The sequence below is a fragment of the Oreochromis niloticus genome, linkage group LG16 (assembly GCF_001858045.2).
Source record: "Oreochromis niloticus isolate F11D_XX linkage group LG16, O_niloticus_UMD_NMBU, whole genome shotgun sequence".
Lineage (NCBI taxonomy): Eukaryota > Metazoa > Chordata > Actinopteri > Cichliformes > Cichlidae > Oreochromis > Oreochromis niloticus.
The window spans coordinates 33,883,566-33,902,992 of record NC_031987.2 but is presented as its reverse complement, the minus strand read 5'-3'; the positions used below and the strand labels follow the sequence as shown (position 1 = coordinate 33,902,992).

The following is a 19,427-nucleotide window of genomic DNA, read 5'->3' as shown; positions in this document are numbered from 1 at the left end:
GATGGATTATGCAGAAAAATAGAATTGGGCTGAAAGGTCTGTTGCTTTATTACGTATTCAGGTTGTGTATCATATTTTTAAAAGGTAACTAAGTAACTAATTAATTTTGAAAATAAGTAATCAGTAAAGTACCAGGATTACTTTCTTGGAGAAGTAATCAGTAATTAGTAACTAATTACTTACTAACTTGACCAACCCTGGATATCACAGACACTCACATTCAACACTGTCAGTGATCATGCAGCGGTGTGTCTCTGACACAGATAACAATCACACGACCAATTCGAGGTTTAATACATGGAAACATATTTAGAAAAATAATGACCTGCCAGGAACGTCACCGTATGTTCTACGGCAGGGTCTCAAACTCTGGTCCTCGAGGGCCGCTGTCCTGAAACTTTTCCATGTGTCCCTGTTACAATTAGTAGGTCATTAGCAAGACTCTATAGAACTTGACTGTATGCTGAGGTGGCGACCCCTAACCCTACTAAAGTAAGTTTAAGTAAATGTAAGTGTTTGAAAAAATGTACTTCTTAATGTACTTTTATTGCACCATGTTCATTCACACATGAGCTGCTGTAACATGAATCAAATGGCTGAACTGCCACCTCAGCATGCAGTCAAGTTCTATAGAGTCTTGCTATTGACCTCCTAATTGTATTCAGGTGTAGAAATTTGCACGGAAAAGTTGCATGACACCGGCCCTCGAGGACCGGAGTTTGAGACCTCTGCTTTACACTAAATAGTTGTGAACAGTCCACACCCACTGAGGTAAACAATACTCTGGCAGCCTACACTTACCAGAGAAATGCCTCCCAAAGCATTTAAGGTAACTTCGGGTAAAAGTGAAAAATATTGTGAAATTTCTTTTTGATTGTTATATACACACACGTTATAAATGCAGGGCTCTAGACTAGACCGGTACGCCTAACTCTAAAAATTTAGGCGTACCGGCACAAAAGTTAGGCGCACTCAAATTTTTCAACCACATCGCTTAACACCGCAGTTTTACATGTGCACTTTCTTTGGGGTTAAGTCCATACAGACAATATTCATTTCTAAATTATTAACTAACAAACTTGTGCTTAAATTGCTTTGTCAATATTGTAGAAAATGTTAAACTTAATCATCATCTTGGCTCCTCTGACGACCTGTTTGCTGCTGCCTGCTGCTGAAAGGCAGTGGGGAGAGGGGACACTTGGGCAGTGCATTTATTGCAGCATATAATGTGTTTTCTGGATACACTGCTGTTTTTTCAGCATTCAAAGATTGATGGCACCGTGTCAGAGCTGGCTATGAATTTCAGACGGATCAGTCCTTAACACAAAAGTTATCAATAGTTCTTTTCATCTTTTCTTATTACCCACAGCTACATCCACTTCTGTCAGGCCTAGGCTGCTCACTAGGGCTGGGCATCATCACTGATTTCTATAATCCATTCGATTCCGTTTCTCAAAGTCCTGATTCGATTCAATTTAGCCTCAGACAGTCAGAAATATTATAATTCTGATCATTTATCAGCACTGATACATGTGAGACTTCATCAGAATTGTGAACATCACAGCAGATGCCTTTGTGTCAAAGTAACTGAGAATAAAACACAGAAAAACATGAAGGAGATTTTCCTGGTCTGGCGTTTTATAGCAGATAACCTTAAAAATATTCTGCAATATTCTGCAATTTTGCATAATTTTAAGAAGTTTACATTTCTTCAGTATTGAACAGCAGAAATTAGGCTTTCTTGTCCGAGGTCATTTAAGTGAAAAAAGAAAAAGAAAAGAAAAAGACAGCGGCCGACAGCGCTGTAAACAACGGTAGACTGGTGGGTAATAAGCCAATGAATAATGCAGAAAACAGATTTGAGACGGGAAACTGTTCTTGAAGTACAGAGAGAGAGAGAGAGAGAGAGAGAGAGAGAGAGCGAGCTGTGCATGAAGTGTGATTTTTATCGTGGTGGAAGCAAAACAGCAAAAGTCAGAGGGAATTCATGACGACATTGATCACATGTGAAGCTAGTTTGCTGCTTCTTTTGCTGCTGGCTCGGCGAATTTTGGTTGGAGAGACAAAACCTGCAGCTCAGAATCAGCACAAAAAGACGGAAACACAGCGCGGACCAGACGCATCAGAATCGCTGAGCTCTGACAGCGTGTCCGTGTTCGGGCCGTGGGGTGAGAAAGCCGAGAAAGACAAAGCTGATTCTGATGCGTCGGGTCTGTGTTTACGTCTTTGTGTGGAGTCCGTTAATGAATTGATATCGCTTTATTCAAGCTACTCACCTCTCTCTTCCACCTGCACTTTCAACTGGACCACGGCCAATCAGAGAGGTCCCGCCCCTGACTATCTCTGATTGGTTTAGTCCACGATAGGGACATAATGTGTGTCTGTTGTTGACCACACGGAGAGTTGCAGAGATTTTTTTTTTTTTTTTGTTACCCGAAAATATTTGGTCGCACCGGTGCGACCAAATATTTTTTTTCAGTCACACCACTGAAAAATTTGGTCACATTTGCGACCAAATTGGTCGCACTCCAGAGCCCTGAAATTACTAATTTATTGCCAAGTATTGATATTATTGAAATATGTCAAAAATAGTTTGCAAAAATGTTTTTATTCACAGACCACCAAATTCTCCCCGTAAATGTTTTTTATCAATTTCAACTTTAAGCACTGAGAGAGGGAGATCTCATTCATGAGAAAGAAACAGATAATTAAATGAAAATGTCTGAGTGCAGAGATTTTGGTGGAATCACCGACCTGCATCTGGTTAAGGCAGGCCTGGAGTTTCCGTTTTGCCCTCCACCTGGCTACCCTCAGTCTGGTCTTCTCTCGACGCTCCCGCACCTTCAACACAAAATCACCTTTATTTTTCAGGTTGACTTGATGCCTTTATAAATGAGGCACCTTTTTAACGTAAATATGCAGAAACCTTAAGTCCTCAACAATTTGAGGTGGACTGACCAGATCTGCCAGCAGCGGTTGAGGTAACGATTTCTCCAGTTCTCTGCGCTTTGTCATGTTTCGGCGACGAAGCTCACTCCTCCGCATTTTGTATTCTTCATAAAGGCTAAGGTCTTTAGCCCAGGGTCGCCCCACTTGGCGAGGTGGGACACCAGGTGGCAAGATGGCAGCTGACTGAGCTGCTGAATCTGAGAGTGCACACACAGAAAGTGCCCACTCTAAGTTCCAGTGGGGAGGCTATATTAAGCCTAGGTCACAGCGATAAACTTCCTTCATCACTTTGTTCTCGAGCTATAGCAAGCAAAAACTTGAGTGTCAGCATCACTCGGAAACCCAGCAGGGTGATGATAACATCCCAAAAGCCTTTTACAGCTGAGGGATAAAAGGTTTTAGGACAAGTCCCAGAACCTTTTTTTATCACATCTAGTAAAATTAGACTAGAAGCATAAATACATGATCGACAGCTATTCGCATCAACTCACGGGTGGTTCGTCCAGCTGAGCTCAAGGCTGTAGTATTTCTTTGGCTTCCTCGAGCACTTGGGCACTCTGTCACTGACTGTTGAGGCTGAACCCAGACATGAAAGCATTAATTCTATTCAATAGGTCTGCAATAATGGCGTTCCCCAAGAGTTTTCCCAAATGTCCTGTTGTTGAGCTTACAAACATTTGTTACATGTGGTTTACTGGTAATGCTAAAATGGCTTTAGTTGTGGATATGACATAAAGTAACATTGGCATGTGCCTGAGTAAAAGTGCATTTTGTAGTGTATACTGGGTTAAATGGTCAGAAACACAAAAAGAACTACAGTGGTGTGAAAAAGTGTTCGCCCCTTCCTGGTTTCCTTTTTTTTGAATGTTTGTCACAGTAAATGTTTCAGATCATCTTTTTCTTAAGGCAGCAAAACAGCCAGAGACCACCACACTACCGCCACCACAGGTTGCTGTTGGTGTCATGTTTCTGTTCTGAAATGCTGTGCTAGCTGCATGTAATGCCACTCAAACCGAACAAAAAGTTCAGCTTTTGTCTCGTCAGTCCACAGAGTATTTTCCCAAAAGTCCTGGGCATCATCAAGATGTTTTCTGGCAAATGTGAGATGAGCTTTTTTGTGTAGCAGAGGCTTTCTCCTTCAACTCTCCCATGGAAGCCATTTTTGCCCAGTCTCCTTCTTATTGTTGAATCATGAACTCTGACCTTAACTGAGACACGTGAAGCCTGTGGTTCTTTAATGTTCGGTAGGCCGGCCACACTCCTGGGAAGCTTCACCACATTTGTGTATAATGGCTCCCAGTGTGGTTCAAAAAATGCATTTGTAAACCTTTTCAGATGTCAGTGACTTTGTTTCTCAGGTGTTTGTTTAGATCTCGGCATGATGTGCTGCTTTTTGAGATGAAACATGTAGAGTCAGGAAGGGGGCAAACAGTTTTTAACACCACTTCATATAAATGCCAGTGCACTCGCTCAATGTTTGGTCCTTTGACGTTTCCTTATCTGTTTTGTTTGACCATCTTTCAACGTCATGAATTCCAGCAAAGCTGTGAACGAGAGTTTACTAAGAATCCTTTAAAAGACCTGGAGCTTATGCTCTTGAAAATTGTGCCCCACAACTGTAACCTCACCTCTGACTCTGGCTGATGACCCTGCTGTTCGTGGCAGTCAAGCAGTAGGGTGGCCATCATCTCTTGCTCTTCCTCTGGCTCCTCTTTTATATAGATCACCTCCTTCTCCTTTTCCTGGGCCTCCTGCTTCATCTAATTTTAAACAGAGACAAACAGGACTTTACAAGTTCATTAGCTCGGAAATTGAAAACAAAAGAGCCTATACTTTATTAAAATACCTACATAGGGCTTAATAAAACTGAACTGAAAAGAAAGTCTAAACATTTCTGCGTTAGCGTGTAAAATATACAGGAACTGTATTCATTTCAGATCACTTACACATGCATTCATTTCTATAGGGCATTGTCTTATACGATATAAACCTTGCCAGCAGGATGAGATCTCGAGCCCTGAGGCAAATATTTTCACTCTGTGCTATTACAATTTTCTGCTTCCACGCTTCCTGACAAGCTTCTGTGACTCCTGACAATATATCCCTCGTTTCCTTGTTACCTACCAGGATTTCCTTTAATACTACAAAAACAAGTTTTATCATTTTTTTTTTAAAGAAATGTAAATTTAAAAAAAAGAAAAGAAAAGAAAACATTGTGATATATCAAATCTGGAAAACCTGATTTGAATGAGTTGTTACCTCTGGAACAGAGAAGTGCAGCGTGGAGCTATCTGCATAGGTGGCGCCACCTGGAGACAGAGAGGGATCCCCTGACTCTTGCCCATCATCTAAAGTCGGAGCCTGGGCAGGAGAAGAGGCTATGGCACTATCCATGTCTTCTGTATTAGAGTGCAGAATGGCCCATTCATACTCATCCACTTGTTCAACTTTCTTACACTGAACGGGGTCTGAGCTAGGACAGAACAACACTGCACAAACAACATGTATTTAGTCTAACGTATCAGTGTAAGGCTACATTGTGTCATAACATACATTAAGCTCATTGGCTAAGGGTTTGCTACTCTCCTGGGTAGCAACACCCACCTTGAGGAAACTGCTGTGGTGATGTGGTGCTATATAAATAAAAAATGAAGTAATAGTAAAACTACGGTAATGTTCATCTAAAGATTTAGAGATGTTCTCAGTGATGAGGGAGAAAACATGTACGGACGCACTGTGTACCTGTACTGCTGTCCAGAGATTCTCCAGCCACATTCAGAGTGAGTGAAGCAGGAAGCAGCAGGTCAGACGAGTCAGTGTGGGCCACATTTGAAGGGCAGGACACTCTGACTTTTTGCCTGTTCATGCTGTTTGGTGAGGTGCATTCTGGGACTAGAAACATAAGAAAGAGTACAGTCAGCAGAGGAGCAACCAGGACTCAAGCATTTCATTGGTACGTACTGTTGCTGTTCCTCATCAACGCTCCCTCAGCAGTCCTGGTCTGAACTGAGAATGACGACAGGGTCTTGGTTGGGGAAACGCCAGATCTGCTTCTCTGTGTTCGTGGTAGGGTTGGTGGCTGAATCCAGACTAGGGTAGAAGCAGAGGCTCTCTGCTGCAGCTCCTCCTCCACTCCTTGCCTGTAGTACTTGAGCTTCAGCTCCGTGTAACGTAGCTTGGCTCGAATGTTGTCGTTCTCCTTCTCTTTTTGAGCCTTCTCACTCTGCAACGCCATCATGTCCCTCTTCATCTGCACCACTTGAGCCTTTAGCTCCTCAAATTTGACTCCGACCACTTTAAGCATCTCGGCCAGCACCGTCTCGACCGCTCCATTTACTGCTCGCTCGACTACGGTCCCCATCTGGCCTCGAATTAGTGACACAGCAATGCTGACATCCATTGAGAATGAGTTCTGACCTAGAAACTGCAGGAGATAATTTAGCTCAGGTGACAGTACACCTTACTCTGAAAAAATACTGTTAACACTCATAAAAGCCCTTGTGAGTGCAAGAGTCAATAAGACCCTGAACTCAAAGCTGGGTAATCAGAATCACAGACACGGGAAGCATGGACAAAACAAACAAACACCACTTTATCCTACCATAGGACAAAAATGCAAAAGGAGGTGCTGGATGTCTCAACCATGGACCAACTTTTAAAAAAATGTTTAGTTTCAGAGACTTTATGTCGACATATACTAGTGACTGTAGCATTAAAGACTACACGAGAACTAAATTGTACTTTACAGCAACTTGAATACGGTGACTATGAATGGGTTCGAAAGAAAACTGAACATTTGTACACTGTAATTGCCTTTTATTGACATAGACACCACACTGTCTATGAGAAACAACATCGAAAACAGTTTACACACAACTTGACAGGTTGGTAACATTAATGGCCGCTATAAAGACTATTTCTCTGTATCCAAAGCTCCTTTCATTGATAAAAGCGCTGTGCTGAATTAATTCTATTTAACGCCCAAATCAGATGGGAGACAAACACGCCACTTACCGTTTACTCTCGCTATTAGCCCAGTTATATGACCGTTCAGTTATCTTAGCTGCTAACAGAACTTATTCGAGTAAACAGCTAACTAGCTTAGGTTAACGTTAGATTTCTTAAATGGCTGTTAATGCTAAGTTCCAGTTAAAGCTTAACAGACAAACAGTGTAACAGAAGAAGGTTAAACTTGTAAGACCTGTCATGCTCTGAACATTTTTATGTGTAGCATAATTTTAGCAACAGAAGCGGATGCACTTTTGTTTCTGGCAAGTAGCATTATCGCCACCTAGTGGTATGGAGTGTGAATACCAATAGTAGTATTTGCAGCATTCAATAATTGTTGTCCCCAATGTGCTATAACCTTGCTATCAATGTTTTTTTCTACCTTTTTTCCTTTTATTCTTTTGGGGTTATATTTGCACTAACGTCATGGGCGATCGTGGCTCAAGCGTTGGGAGTTCGTCTTGTAATCGGAAGGTTGCCGGTTCGAGCCCCGGCTTGGACAGTCTCGGCCGTTGTGTCCTTGGGCAAGACAATTAAAGCGCTATATAAATACAGGCCATTTACCAATAATTAAAAACAGTCAAACGCAAACAATTGAGTTCAAGATGCTGCAAAATAACTTCTTAACAGTGAAGGTATGGGTTTTATTATCTATATATTATTTTCTGAAATCCAGTCTTTGTAAAATGACTACTCAGCTGTTGGGTTTCCAGTTGTCCTTGTCTATGTCCACAACGGAGTCTAATCAAAGCACATGAAACACTCTGACAACAGACTTTTTCAGCTTTCCTGCAGAGTTTCATCTGCAGTGGATTGCTCCTTTTATTCCTATATCTGTTAATCTTTTTACAGGAAACAAGGTGACCCAGTTCATTTACTGTATTATTGTGGGGTCTTTATCTCAGAACATAAAGCTCCTACAGGCAAATTGAATTGAATTAAATTAAGATCAGCAGCATACTTTGGAGACTGAGAGTCATTAAATATGTGAAAATGAACCAGCTCTGTAATGTGTTTGACATCATCATATAGGCCACCAAAACTAGTTACAGCAAGACTGCAAAAACTGAACTGTCAAAGATGTTGGCATTATTTCTAAGTGAACCAGCGGTCTAGTGCTTACAAAGCGAGAACTACAGAACTTATCATTGCAATGCAGATTATTGCAGTCAGGGAATAAAATTTATCTGGCTTTATTAAAAAAATAATAATAATAATTTGGTTACTTAATAGTTATAGGATTCACGCTGGTTGTCCGTGAGAATTAACCATTCTACTTTGTTGCCCTTTGTCTTAATAATAATAAAAGGAGTTGTTGCTACAAAAGTAATCTCAAAACTGGATTATAGATGGCAGACAGCTGGTGTCATAAGCCCCACCCTCTGTTCAAAGATGGTTGTTCACAGTGGACATAGATGGCATCTTCGAAAAAGTGACCTTTGTCCTTTAGATGCAGATGGACAGCCGAGTCTTGTCCTGTGGAGATCGCTCTTCTATGTTGTGCCATGCTTTTATGAACTGCCTGTTTGGTGTCTCCAATGTAGAGGTCTCAGCATTCCTCATAACACCGGACAGCATATACTATGTTTTTAAGTTTGTGTTTAGGAGTTTTGTGTTTGGGATGAACCAGTTTCTGTCTTAGTGTGTTGCTGGGTCTGAAATACACTGGGATGTTGTGCTTGCAGAAGACTCTCCTGAGTTTTTCCTGATAAACCGGCTACATAGCAGATAATAATGTTGGTGCGTTTTTCTTCTGTTTGTCTCCAGTTGGTGTCTGACCTTCTTTTCTGTGCATTTTTGCTGACTTGATGAACACCCAATTAAGATAACCACATGTTTTAAGAGCTTCCTTTACATGTGTGTGTTCCTTTTTTTCATCTTCAGGCTTAGAGGGAACATGTTCTGCCTGGTGTTGTAGGGTCCTGATTACTCCAAGTTTGTATTCCAGAGGGTGGTGGGAGACAAAGAGGAGGTACTGGTCCGTGTGTGTGGGCTTCTGGTAAACTTCAATGTTGAGGTTTCCATTCTCCTCAATGTGCACAGCACAGTCCAGAAATGGCAAACACTTATCCTTTGTGTCTTTCCTGGTGAACTTTATGTCTTTATCCACAGCGTTGATGTGAGCAGTGAGGGATTCCACTTCGTGGGTTTTGATTTTGACCCAGGTGTTGTCCACATATCTGTACCAGTGGCTAGACATTGCCCCTTTAAAAGAGCCAAGAGCCTTTCTTTCCACTTCCTCCATGTAAAGGTTGGCTACAATAGGTGACACTGGGGAGCCCATGGCACGTCCATTCTGGACCTTGTTGGTGATAGAATGAGGAGTGTTCCCCACAAGGGGCACTAGGATGGTATTGTTGTCACTGAGGAGTGTAGTAATTTTTGTGCGATAATCCATTGTGTTTAGAACAACAGCGCACCTTCCCTTGTAAGCTGGTAATATGGTCATGTTATGGTCTTTGCTCAGGGATGTAACAGCCTTCTTTTCTTGTATTGTGAGGTTAGACGGGGGAACTTCAAGAAACTTAAAGTCCAGATGCTTTTCTTTCCAAGCTCAGACTACAATGTCCTGGATGACTGAGAACCCTCACAGATGCTGAAGAGTTACCTCAATGGTATGTTGGCGTAATAGTCACAGTTTTGGTTCGGCTTTCATTTCGGACTTATTATATAACTAAGACTAGATTTTTTTTTTAAACGCCACCCTATGATTGTACAGTATTAAAATATTTGTTGGGAGGTTCCATTTGGTTGTTAGGACATTAGGAGCCCTGCGACAGACTGGAGCCCTGCGACAGACTGGCGACCTGTTCAGGGTGTACCCCACCTCTTGCCCTATGACAGCTGGGATAGGCTCCAGCACCCCCCGCGACCCTGAAAAAGGATAAGCGGAAGCGAATGGATGGATGGATGGACATTAGGTTAATCTTTTAGTACAGAAGTGTTTCTGCTCCTAAGAAAATAGGTGGATAGGTGGACAGATGGGTATTAAAATATAGGCAAAAAAATCATAGGTAAGTCTTGAGGACTAAGGGACATGGTTAACTGTCAGCAGGGGGATTAAAAATATTAATGAAACGTGAATATACGATATATTAGCAAAACAGCTGGTTGAACTTTGCACATTTGGTCAGCCAAGTGATTTCAAAGAGAAACAGTGGTGGTTCAGCCTGCAACTGATCCACATTTAAAAATTGGATTGGACATTCCTCTACATCATCAACGCTTTCTGTGTCAAAGGTGTTATTAAAAAAACTCTTCCACAAAAAGTCCAACTATTCCACATCACACATGTTGGCCAAGCAGGAGAAAACTTATCTGTTATGATGATAAATAACACAGGCATGTCTGTTTTGCCCTGTTTCCACATAAAGTGCGTCTTCTAACTGATTAGTCAAAAGCACAACCAGTGTTAGCTTACCTAGCTAATCTCCCATCATTCTCTCATCAAAAGAGTGGAGGTCTATCCACATTCCACAGGCTAGAAGCTTTATGACAGAACACTGTTTGATATGAAAAGAGAGATCACTTTCACTTTGGTACAGTTTAAAGTAGATATGAAAAGTAGACACCTATAAAGGCTAATTTACACCATGGAGCCCCACTCTAAAACAAAACTGTCATAGATTTAACACTGTTATTACGATGGATTTAAGAAGTGTTTAAATTTATAGTTTTTAGACACAACTTTGTTCCAGTACAGAATGTGGATCTCTCTAGACTGGCTGATTGGTGGTTGCAGTTAATAGACTAACATTAGTCTATGTTGCCAGCTGGCGACAGAACTAGTAACTCAGTGGAAAATATGGAAACTAAAACTAAAGAGCAGAACATTTTAAATGGCAACCTGTGATGACCCTAAAAGCCTGGAGGAAATGAAAACTCTGGCCATTTTGGCCAATACATAGGGAAAGACACTACAAGTCCAAACCAACTTCCAGTTATAGCCCCATTTCTGCTTCCAATGGTTGATTCTTCTCATCTTTTTGCTGTTGTTGGGGTTTTTTTTACAGTTCCCCAGCTGCTCACGCTGAAGAGCCAAAGCAGTTGGGGAGAGCTAACTTAAAATCAGATGAACTGATTATATTTGTGTATATTGTGGTTAGTCAAGGCATTTTATCACCACCAGCCTGCTGCATCCAAATAAGTAAAGATGGGGAAACTGGCAGGCAGGGTCAAAACTTCCCCACATGCAACGTTCTGTCACAATTTGCATTGGGCACGATAATTTGAGGCCTGAACAAAATTGTCTTGACAAACAACTTATTCACCTGCTTAGAATTCCCCTCGAACCTCTGGTTTTACCCATGGTTGGCACAGCACATAATGTCAATAATTTACCACCAGAACTCACCAGACAGTGCCAGCTCAGCTCATTCTGTCACCTAACCACTGTAAAGTGATCAGATTCTTTGTGTTCCAATCTACCCCCCATCCCAATTTTCTGTGGTTCTCATGGTTAGAAAAATCCCCACATAAACTGGGCAAAAAGGCACAATTATAGATGGAGTCACTTCTGTTTCTCACATTGCATGCAGCCTACCTCGCCACCTACTCGGTGCGCTGTTGAGCCACATGTAATAACTCGGATCTCACACTTACACCTGAATAGCAGGTTAATTGCTGAAAATAGAAACCTAAATGTGTTAAACGATGTGTTCTAATGCAATAAATAACAACAGCAGAAACATACTGTAGTGCTGATAATCATGCTTTATTAAGGAAATAATTGGAGGAAAGACTCAAGGAGGGTGCGAAAATAGTCAACACTACAACTCAAACTTCAATCAAACCCTTAAACTGCAGGGCGACATGTGGGACTTGTTGTTGAACGCAGCAGTAGGTGGTTTCATACATCTGCTTTGCCGCACCCACCTTGACTGACAGGAGAACTTCTAAAAACTAACACACAAACACACTGCATACCTCCAAGAGAGAGCTCTGTTTCTGCAAACAAGCACAGGAGGGACTCTTATTTAAAGTGATTGGCCAGGTTGGTGGTACAACTGAAAAGTCTCATCAGTGGTTGTTTGCCAGATGCAGAGCACAAAATATAAAAGAAACACTTGTGCTCAGGGAGTGCAGGCCGCTTGCACTCTGAGCACGTCAGTGAAATAGCAGTACGACAGAATCAGTCGGAGTGCGAGGTCCAGTCATCCTGCTTACATGAGGGTAAATGCAAACAGCATTCAGGATCTCACACTGCTTTCACAATGCTAATGCACTGCTCTCTAGAGCAGCATATTCATAGTTTTGTCTCTGATTGAGTTAACATCAACAGGGAGCCTCTCTACCTGTTGAGGCAATCTTAAGACTTCAACTTATCGTTGAGGCACAAAGTTTAGTTTCTTAGTTTAACAGAGTATTCGTTCCTGTTGGAACTTTCTCCTGTTAAACCATATACAGTTTCATTTTGTTTTAGTTAATATTATTGTCATAAATAACAATGCATACACTTCCCATAACCGGTAAATTCGGCTATATACATTATGTACATGTCACAGAATAATGGATCAAAAATCCTAAGTCACAGTTATCCAATATGGTACATTTTTATAACACCTTTAGACTTTAGTCTAGTTTGGCAAAAATTAATGTCAAGATAGGTACAAAAATAGTTCATATTTACAAGAACAGAAATCCAGATCTTTATCAAGTAGATTCTTTTGCTTGATTAAATAAAAACGCATGAGAAAAGGAAAAAGGGGAAGTTTTGAAGAGTTGTTTTTTTTTCTTACACCGATCGAATACTAATGTGAACAGTTGCTGTATCAGATCCCAGCTCATTTGACAGTTTGAGGGTGTAGCTTCCAGCATCCTCCTCCTTCACCCCAGTGATAATGAGCGTGGTCAAGTCCTCAGTGGTCTCAATATGGAAGCGTCCGGCAGCAGTCAACTCAATCGTTTTGCCGTCGTGCGACCACTCAATGTGTCTGGCATCACCAGAGAAGGCACAGGCGACTGTCAGGACTTTGCCAGGCTCAATGCTGATGTCCTCTGGCAGAGCTTCAATCCTTGGAGCAGAACCTGTAACCCATGATAAATGCACAGAACAAGAACCTTTTTTCATTTAGAGTAAGGCAGGCACACAATTTCACAACAAAAAAACATTATAACAAAAAAGCATGTTTTGGTAATTGAGCTTAATTCAGCATCTTTGTGAGGTTTCATTTCAAAAGAAGGATAATTGTGTTGCTGGTGGATGCGAGGAAGCTAAGTACAGCTTTACAGATTACCAAGAGTCTTATGATCTTACCAAGAGCTCTAAGTGATCCCTCCATGTGGGAGGCCATCTCCATGAGGCTACTGGAGCTCATGGCATATGCCTCAGATGACACGGAGGACATGCTGGACATGGACATGGTCTCAAACTTCATTTCAGCTGCCATGCTACTGAAGGAGCGGGAATCTGTCATGGATGACATCACTGCCTGCTGGGAAGTAGAAGAAAAGGCAGACGACTCCTCCATTGTATGGATTTCTTTCTTCATCATCACTGATGAACTCAAGGATGATGATGACTCCTTTTGACTCATCAATACTGATCCTGGCAGAAGTAATGATAATACACATGACATTGTCAAGAATGACTTCAATGTTAGGGCTCTGTTATAATTTCTTTAAAGTATGAAACTGGATCAGATTTTCTGGATAGCGAAAGAAATGCCTACCTTGAAGTCCCAGCTGCTGTTCACAATAAGCTGTAATCTTCTTGCGAATTGACTGAAACACTTGTCCAGTGAAGTTGAAAGAAGACTTGGATACTCCTCCTTCTGATTTCATCTCACAGGTGTACTCTCCCTGATCATTGTCTGTTAAATTATGGATCACAAGGCTGCAAGAACCCTCAGAATAGTGCATCTCAAGGTGACTGCTTTGTGAAAGCCTCCTCCCATTGACATACCAAACCACCTCTCTGACGGAGCTCTCACAAACACAGGACATCCTCACTGACCCCTCACAGGCTTCTGCTGTTAGCTGACTCGTGACCTTGGGGGGTTTTGGGATTGGGGATTTTACAGTGGGTGGAGATACAACTCTCTTGGGGGACATGGTGGGAGGAGGAGACTTCATTCTGGGTGGTGATTTGATCCCTTCAGGTTCAGGGGACTTCAGAGCCCTTGGTGATTTGATGCCTGTTGGTTCTGGGGACTTGATGCCTTTTGGTGTTTTGAGTCCAGGAGGTTCTGGGGACTTGACACCTCTTGGCATTTTGATTCCTGTAGGTTCTGGAGATTTGATACCCCGGGGTGATTTTACTTCCTCAGATTCCAGTGACTTTCCAGTCCCCAGGGTCTTAGTTGGCGGTGGTGACTTGAGTCGTAGCTCAGGAGATTTTAGACCTCGTGGTGACTTAGGTCCCTCAGGCTCAGGAGATTTGACACCTGGAGTCGGTGATTTTAAGCTCTGTGCAGGAGAAGGTGCAGTTGGTTCAGGAGACTTTATGCTCTTAGGAGACTTAATCCCCTCGGGTTCAGGAGACTTCACACTTGGTGTTGGTGACTTCACACTTGGAGCAGGAGATGTTGCACTTGGTTCCGGAGATTTTATACTTGAAGCTGGTGATGTAACTGAAGTCTCAATGGATTTGGTGCTAGGCTCTGGTGACTTCACACTGGGAACAGCAGAGGTTGTGGAGGGAACAGGGGACGTGACTGAAGGTGCAGATGACTTTACACTGGGAGTGGGTGACTTCACGGATGGCTCAGGGGGTTTGACTATTTTAACTTCCTGCTTGGGGGTTGGTCTATGGATGGTTAAAGTAAAATGAGCTTCCTGTCTGCCTGCTGAATTCTCTACCACTACTGTGTAACTGCCCTCATGGGAGGCTGTCACAGAGGAGATTTCCAAACTGGATTTATACTGAGTTGTGGTGACCTGAATGTGGTGGGATGAGACAATGGTTCTGCTCTCATGTATCCATGTCACAGTGGGTGCAGGCTCACCATCAATATCACAGGTAAATCTGACAGTCTCTCCCTCCTCAACTGTCACAGACTGAGGCTTAGTGAGGATTCTAGCTGGAAGAGAAAGTTTTGCCTTCTGGATAGAAACTTCCTCATCACCAGCAGTGGTAGATGATTTCAGTTTAGCTTCAGATGTGGTGTGTTTCCCACTCAGAGAAAATTTGTCAGATGAATAAGATGAACTAGATGACAGGTATTCAGCAGAAGCATACTTGATAGATGAGTCATACCTCTCAGCAGAGGAGTACCTTTCAGAGGAGGCGCCATATCTCTCATGTGTGAAAACCTCATGTGTTTCAGTTAACTTAGATTTGGTTTCTTCTACCTCAAAGTGGGTCTGTGAAGCATAGCCAGCTTTGAAGTGGGAGATGTGGTAGTGGTCTGTTCGAGTGACTTCAGGGACATATGTTTTGGGCGCTTCCTCATCCTTGCGGCGAGAAGAGAAAGTTGTGTAGCTACCACCTGACACCTCCAGGGTAGCATAGTCTGAAGCCTCTCCCTTAGAGTTGGAACATACACAGCGATACGTGCCACTATCTTCTTCCTGACAGTCCAGAATAGTGATGGACAAGACACCAGTCATGTTGGTAAAGATGAATTTCTCACTGGATTCAGAGATTGCAGTTCCATTGTGGAACCACGTGACCTCAGCCTCTGGTTTAGCTTGTACATTTAGGGTGAATTTTGTATCTTGACCAACTGGGATACGATGAGAACGCATCCTAACAGTGACACGCGGGGCATGGTCTAAACTGAAAGGTGTCTGACTGACCACCTGATACTTCCTTTCAGATTTCAGAGCAGCCTTTCTGGCCTCGTAACGGGACATGATATCAAAACGGGCAGACCGCTCAAACCTCGAAGAGGAGCGTGAAGATCTTTCAACTGACTTGATGGGGCTGGGGGAACGTGGTCGGGTCCTCTCTGGGGTAGGGGACCTCCTCCCCACAATCTCTCCCTCTACTTCCACAGGATGCCTAGCATGTGGTTGTCTTATCAGTTCTGAAACTGGACGCATTAGCTCAATGTAAGTGGGTGACAGTGACCTTCTCCTCCTCATATACTGAGAGATGGTACGTTTCTTCTTTGTCTCAGCAACCTCAACAGTCTCATGTCTACCTTCATGCCTTCTTTCCTCATGCTCCATGGCATGTCGCTCAATGTGTACAGGGCTGCCAGCAGGTGAGGCAGAAAAGCCAAGCTCCAGTTCATCCTCCAACATCATTCCTTCTTCTTCCTCTGTTATCCTCAGCTCCTCATCGCTAAGGTCTCCCAGAGATCTCCTCCTAGATCTGAACAACGCCTCTGACACAGGACTGGGAGAGCGGCGTGCAGGTCTGACGGTCTCCAGATCATCTAGAGTGAGTTTTGGAATACGCCATCTTGGCCTATACTGGTCAGTGATTCTAGGAAGGGGCATGACGTAGAACTGTTCCCATCTGGACAAACGAATACGTTTCTGTCTCTTCTGCACAATCCTCTCCATCCTCTCTGAAATCTCATATTGATCTTTTAGCTTTCTGTACCACTTCATATCTGACAGAGGTACAAACTGTTTGATACCTTTGTTCTCATCAAGAACTCTGGGATCATGAACCACAGGCTCAGGAATTTCATAGGGCATGAAGATCCTCCTCTCCTCCTCCAACTTCTTGGTCTCTGACTTCTCCTCTGTGATGTCAAACTCACCCTCAACATTCTTCGTGCTCACTGCTGGCTTGTAAATCTCTGCAGCATATTTGAGAGCTTCTTGAGCAGTGGGATTAAGAGGTACAAGCTCCTCAGTAGCAACGATTTTCTGAGCCATCTTGTTGGTCTTTTCAATTTGTTTCTGTATGTGCATGTATTTCTCTTCCTCACTCCTATATTCTCTCCTTGTATAGGTAAGGCGGTCCACCTTCAATGTTGCCTGACAGCTGGTGGTGCCAGCAGAGTTGGTTGCAGTAACTTTGTAAACACCAGAGTCCTCAAGTAGAGTCTCTCTAATGTGAAGGACATGAGAGTCAACGTCCTCCTGTATGACAACCACCTTGGGACCAAACTGTAGTGGATGACCATCCTTTTCCCATTTAAGAGTAGGAGGTGGTACACCTGAGACTCTGAGCTCAAAGTGGACACTCTGTCCCTCCATGCACTCAACATTAGCTAGCAGACGTTTGAACATGGGCCTCATAGTTTCTTCTGTCACAGGATGTGGTGCCACAGTGAGACGGGCCTTGCAGCTGTCTTCTCCAAACTTGTTGTGGGCCATAACAGTGTATTCAGCATCATCAGTCATGTCCAGGTTATGGATCATGAGCTGGTATAGACCCTTATCACTGGTGAAGGTGTACTTGCTGTCATTATCACCTGGCTTGATTTTTTCACCATTCTTAAGCCAAATTATGCAAGGCTCTGGATGCACAGTAACAGTAACACCAAAGCGCACATCTTCGCCAATGAAAGCGGTGCGGTTATAGAGAGGCAAAGTGAACTCTGGTGGTCTCTGCAGAAGCTTAGTCTTGTCAACTCTCCTCCTTAATTTCTTGATGGAGCGGCTAAGATAGTACTCTTTGATACTCCTCACTGTCTCGACAAAAAGCTCTCCATAAGCACTGTCTTCTCCATCATCACTCACCACTTTGCATCTGTACACACCATCATCACTTTCTTCAATGTCCTTTACGTAGATGCTGGCAAAGCCATTACTATAAGTAATCTCATACTTGTGGCTTGTGTGTAGCTGGCAGTTACCAAAGTACCATGACACCTGTGTACTTTTGTCATACTTGGCAATGCTACAAGTGAATCTTGCATAACCACCTTCTTCAGCTGAGGCATGCATGACTGGGCCAGCACGGAAGCCATGGCACTCAGTTCCAATCTTCACTTTACCAACAGCCAATCCCCTCTGGTTCTTGAAAGCACCACCATAGGCCACACGAGCTGCTGATACAATAGTATCAACCCTCTTTACCAGAGTCTGATAGTACCTTCTGTGTCTCAGTGTCCTGATAGCCTTGTTGCTAATATGCTCTATTTTCATCTTGAGCCATGGGTGCTCCAAAGCCTCATGGGCTGTCATACGAAGCTTCCTGTCCTTGACAAGAAGTCTGTCCACAAAGTCCATAGCCTCCAGGCTGATATCCTTAAATGCTTCACTGTCGAAGACATACTCACAGTTGATGATATTCTCAATCATCTTTGTGGTAGACTCTGCTGCAAATGGATTAAGGCCACTGAGTAGAACATAGGCCATAACACCAACGGACCACATATCTGTGGCCGTTGTGACCAAATCATGGCGGTGGACCTCTGGGGCGCAGTACTCCGGTGCTGAAAAGAGCATTCTGATGTTTTCTCCCGGCACCAGAAGCCTAGCCTGGCCCATCTCAATGATCTTTATGTTGGTACTTTTCCTTGTAGTGTACACAATGTTGTCTGGGCGGATATCAAAGTGGCCAAAGTTGTGGGAATGCAGGAACTTGAGAGCAGAGCAGACTTGTCTAAGGTACTTGACAATCTCCTGCTCTGTAAGCTCAAAGTTGCTGGTGCCAAGCCGCTCAAAGATGTCAACTCCAGAAATGAATTCAAAGATAAGGATGATCTCCTCCATGCTTTCAAAGTATTCATGCAGGTAGACAATATTCTTGTGCCTTCCCACATTAAGAGCTTCAATTTCCCTTAAAACTAACTCACGATCAGTTCCTTTGACTTTGATAAACTTGGCCATGTAGGTTTTCTTTGTGGCAATCTCAATACAACGGTGAACCACACCAAACTGGCAGTGAGCAAGCTCCTCAGAGATAATGTACTTTGAGGACAGCTCCTTCACCTTGTAGAAAAGAGCCTCCTCTTTAGTAATTTCTCTTGTTTCGTCCACTTCCTCATCATAGTTCCTAATTACAGACTTGTCTTCCTTTGTGGTGATAGGCTCAGTTGGTTCAGATGGTGGGCTCAGACCAAACTGGTTCTCGGCAATAACACGGAACTGGTATTTGGTCTTTCCAAATATGTTGATGATAGTGATACTACAGTCAGTAGTTTGTCCAGCACGAATCCACCTATCACTGGTGGTGGGGCACTTCTCTACAATGTAGCTAATAATGTTGCTTCCACCATCACTGACAGGGGGCTCCCAGACAAGAGTGATAGAATCTCTTGCAATTTCACTAACCACAAGGCCTTTTGGTGCTTCAGGAATGTCAGCCACATTCACCTCGATGGTTTGCTTGTCCATTCCAAATCTGTTCTTTGCAGTAATAATGTAGTAGCCAGTATCTTTCCTCTGGACTCCTTTCTGGAATACCAGGGATGTGAAAGACCTTGTGGTGATGACTTGGTGATAAGGAGAGTTGGAGAGGATCTCCTGACCTTTCTGCCAAGTGATTGTTGGCTCAGGTTTGCCAGAGATGGGGATCTTGATGGTGACGTGATCACCACGGACAGCATGGACTGCGCCCATTCCTTGGAGCTCTTGAGGCAGATGGATCTTAGCAGGAACTACAATAAAAATGACCAAAA

The 19,427-nt window shown here is 43.0% G+C and overlaps 2 protein-coding genes across 26 annotated transcripts in view; both read right to left on the bottom strand.

Moving 5' to 3' along the window:
- Positions 1 to 7,225, bottom strand: part of si:ch211-67e16.4 (MKL/myocardin-like protein 2) — a 12,817-nt gene extending 5,592 nt beyond the window's left edge. Inside the window, exons 1-8 of one of the 4 annotated variants that reach the window (XM_025903510.1) lie at positions 6,964 to 7,225; positions 5,911 to 6,366; positions 5,692 to 5,841; positions 5,209 to 5,438; positions 4,578 to 4,709; positions 3,441 to 3,525; positions 2,959 to 3,146; positions 2,755 to 2,841 (exon numbers count right to left, since the gene is read on the bottom strand). In XM_025903510.1, the coding sequence (XP_025759295.1) occupies positions 2,755 to 2,841; positions 2,959 to 3,146; positions 3,441 to 3,525; positions 4,578 to 4,709; positions 5,209 to 5,438; positions 5,692 to 5,841; positions 5,911 to 6,349 (1,311 nt within the window). In that variant the 5' untranslated portion in view covers positions 6,350 to 6,366; positions 6,964 to 7,225. Of the gene's footprint in view, positions 1 to 2,754; positions 2,842 to 2,958; positions 3,147 to 3,440; positions 3,526 to 4,577; positions 4,710 to 5,208; positions 5,439 to 5,691; positions 5,842 to 5,910; positions 6,374 to 6,963 lie in introns of all 4 variants that reach the window. The other 3 variants (XM_013264697.3, XM_025903511.1, XM_025903512.1) reach the window with 3 other exon arrangements.
- A 4,425-nt stretch (positions 7,226 to 11,650) lies between these two features.
- ttn.2 (titin, tandem duplicate 2) overlaps positions 11,651 to 19,427 on the bottom strand; it is a 217,833-nt gene continuing 210,056 nt past the window's right edge. For all 22 annotated transcript variants that reach the window (XM_025903577.1, XM_025903582.1, XM_025903581.1 and 19 more), the window contains 3 exons: positions 13,629 to 19,406; positions 13,214 to 13,504; positions 11,651 to 12,984 (listed from right to left, as the gene is read on the bottom strand). In XM_025903577.1, coding sequence (XP_025759362.1) covers positions 12,692 to 12,984; positions 13,214 to 13,504; positions 13,629 to 19,406 — 6,362 coding nt within the window. In that variant the 3' untranslated portion in view covers positions 11,651 to 12,691. The remainder of the gene's footprint in view (positions 12,985 to 13,213; positions 13,505 to 13,628; positions 19,407 to 19,427) is intronic.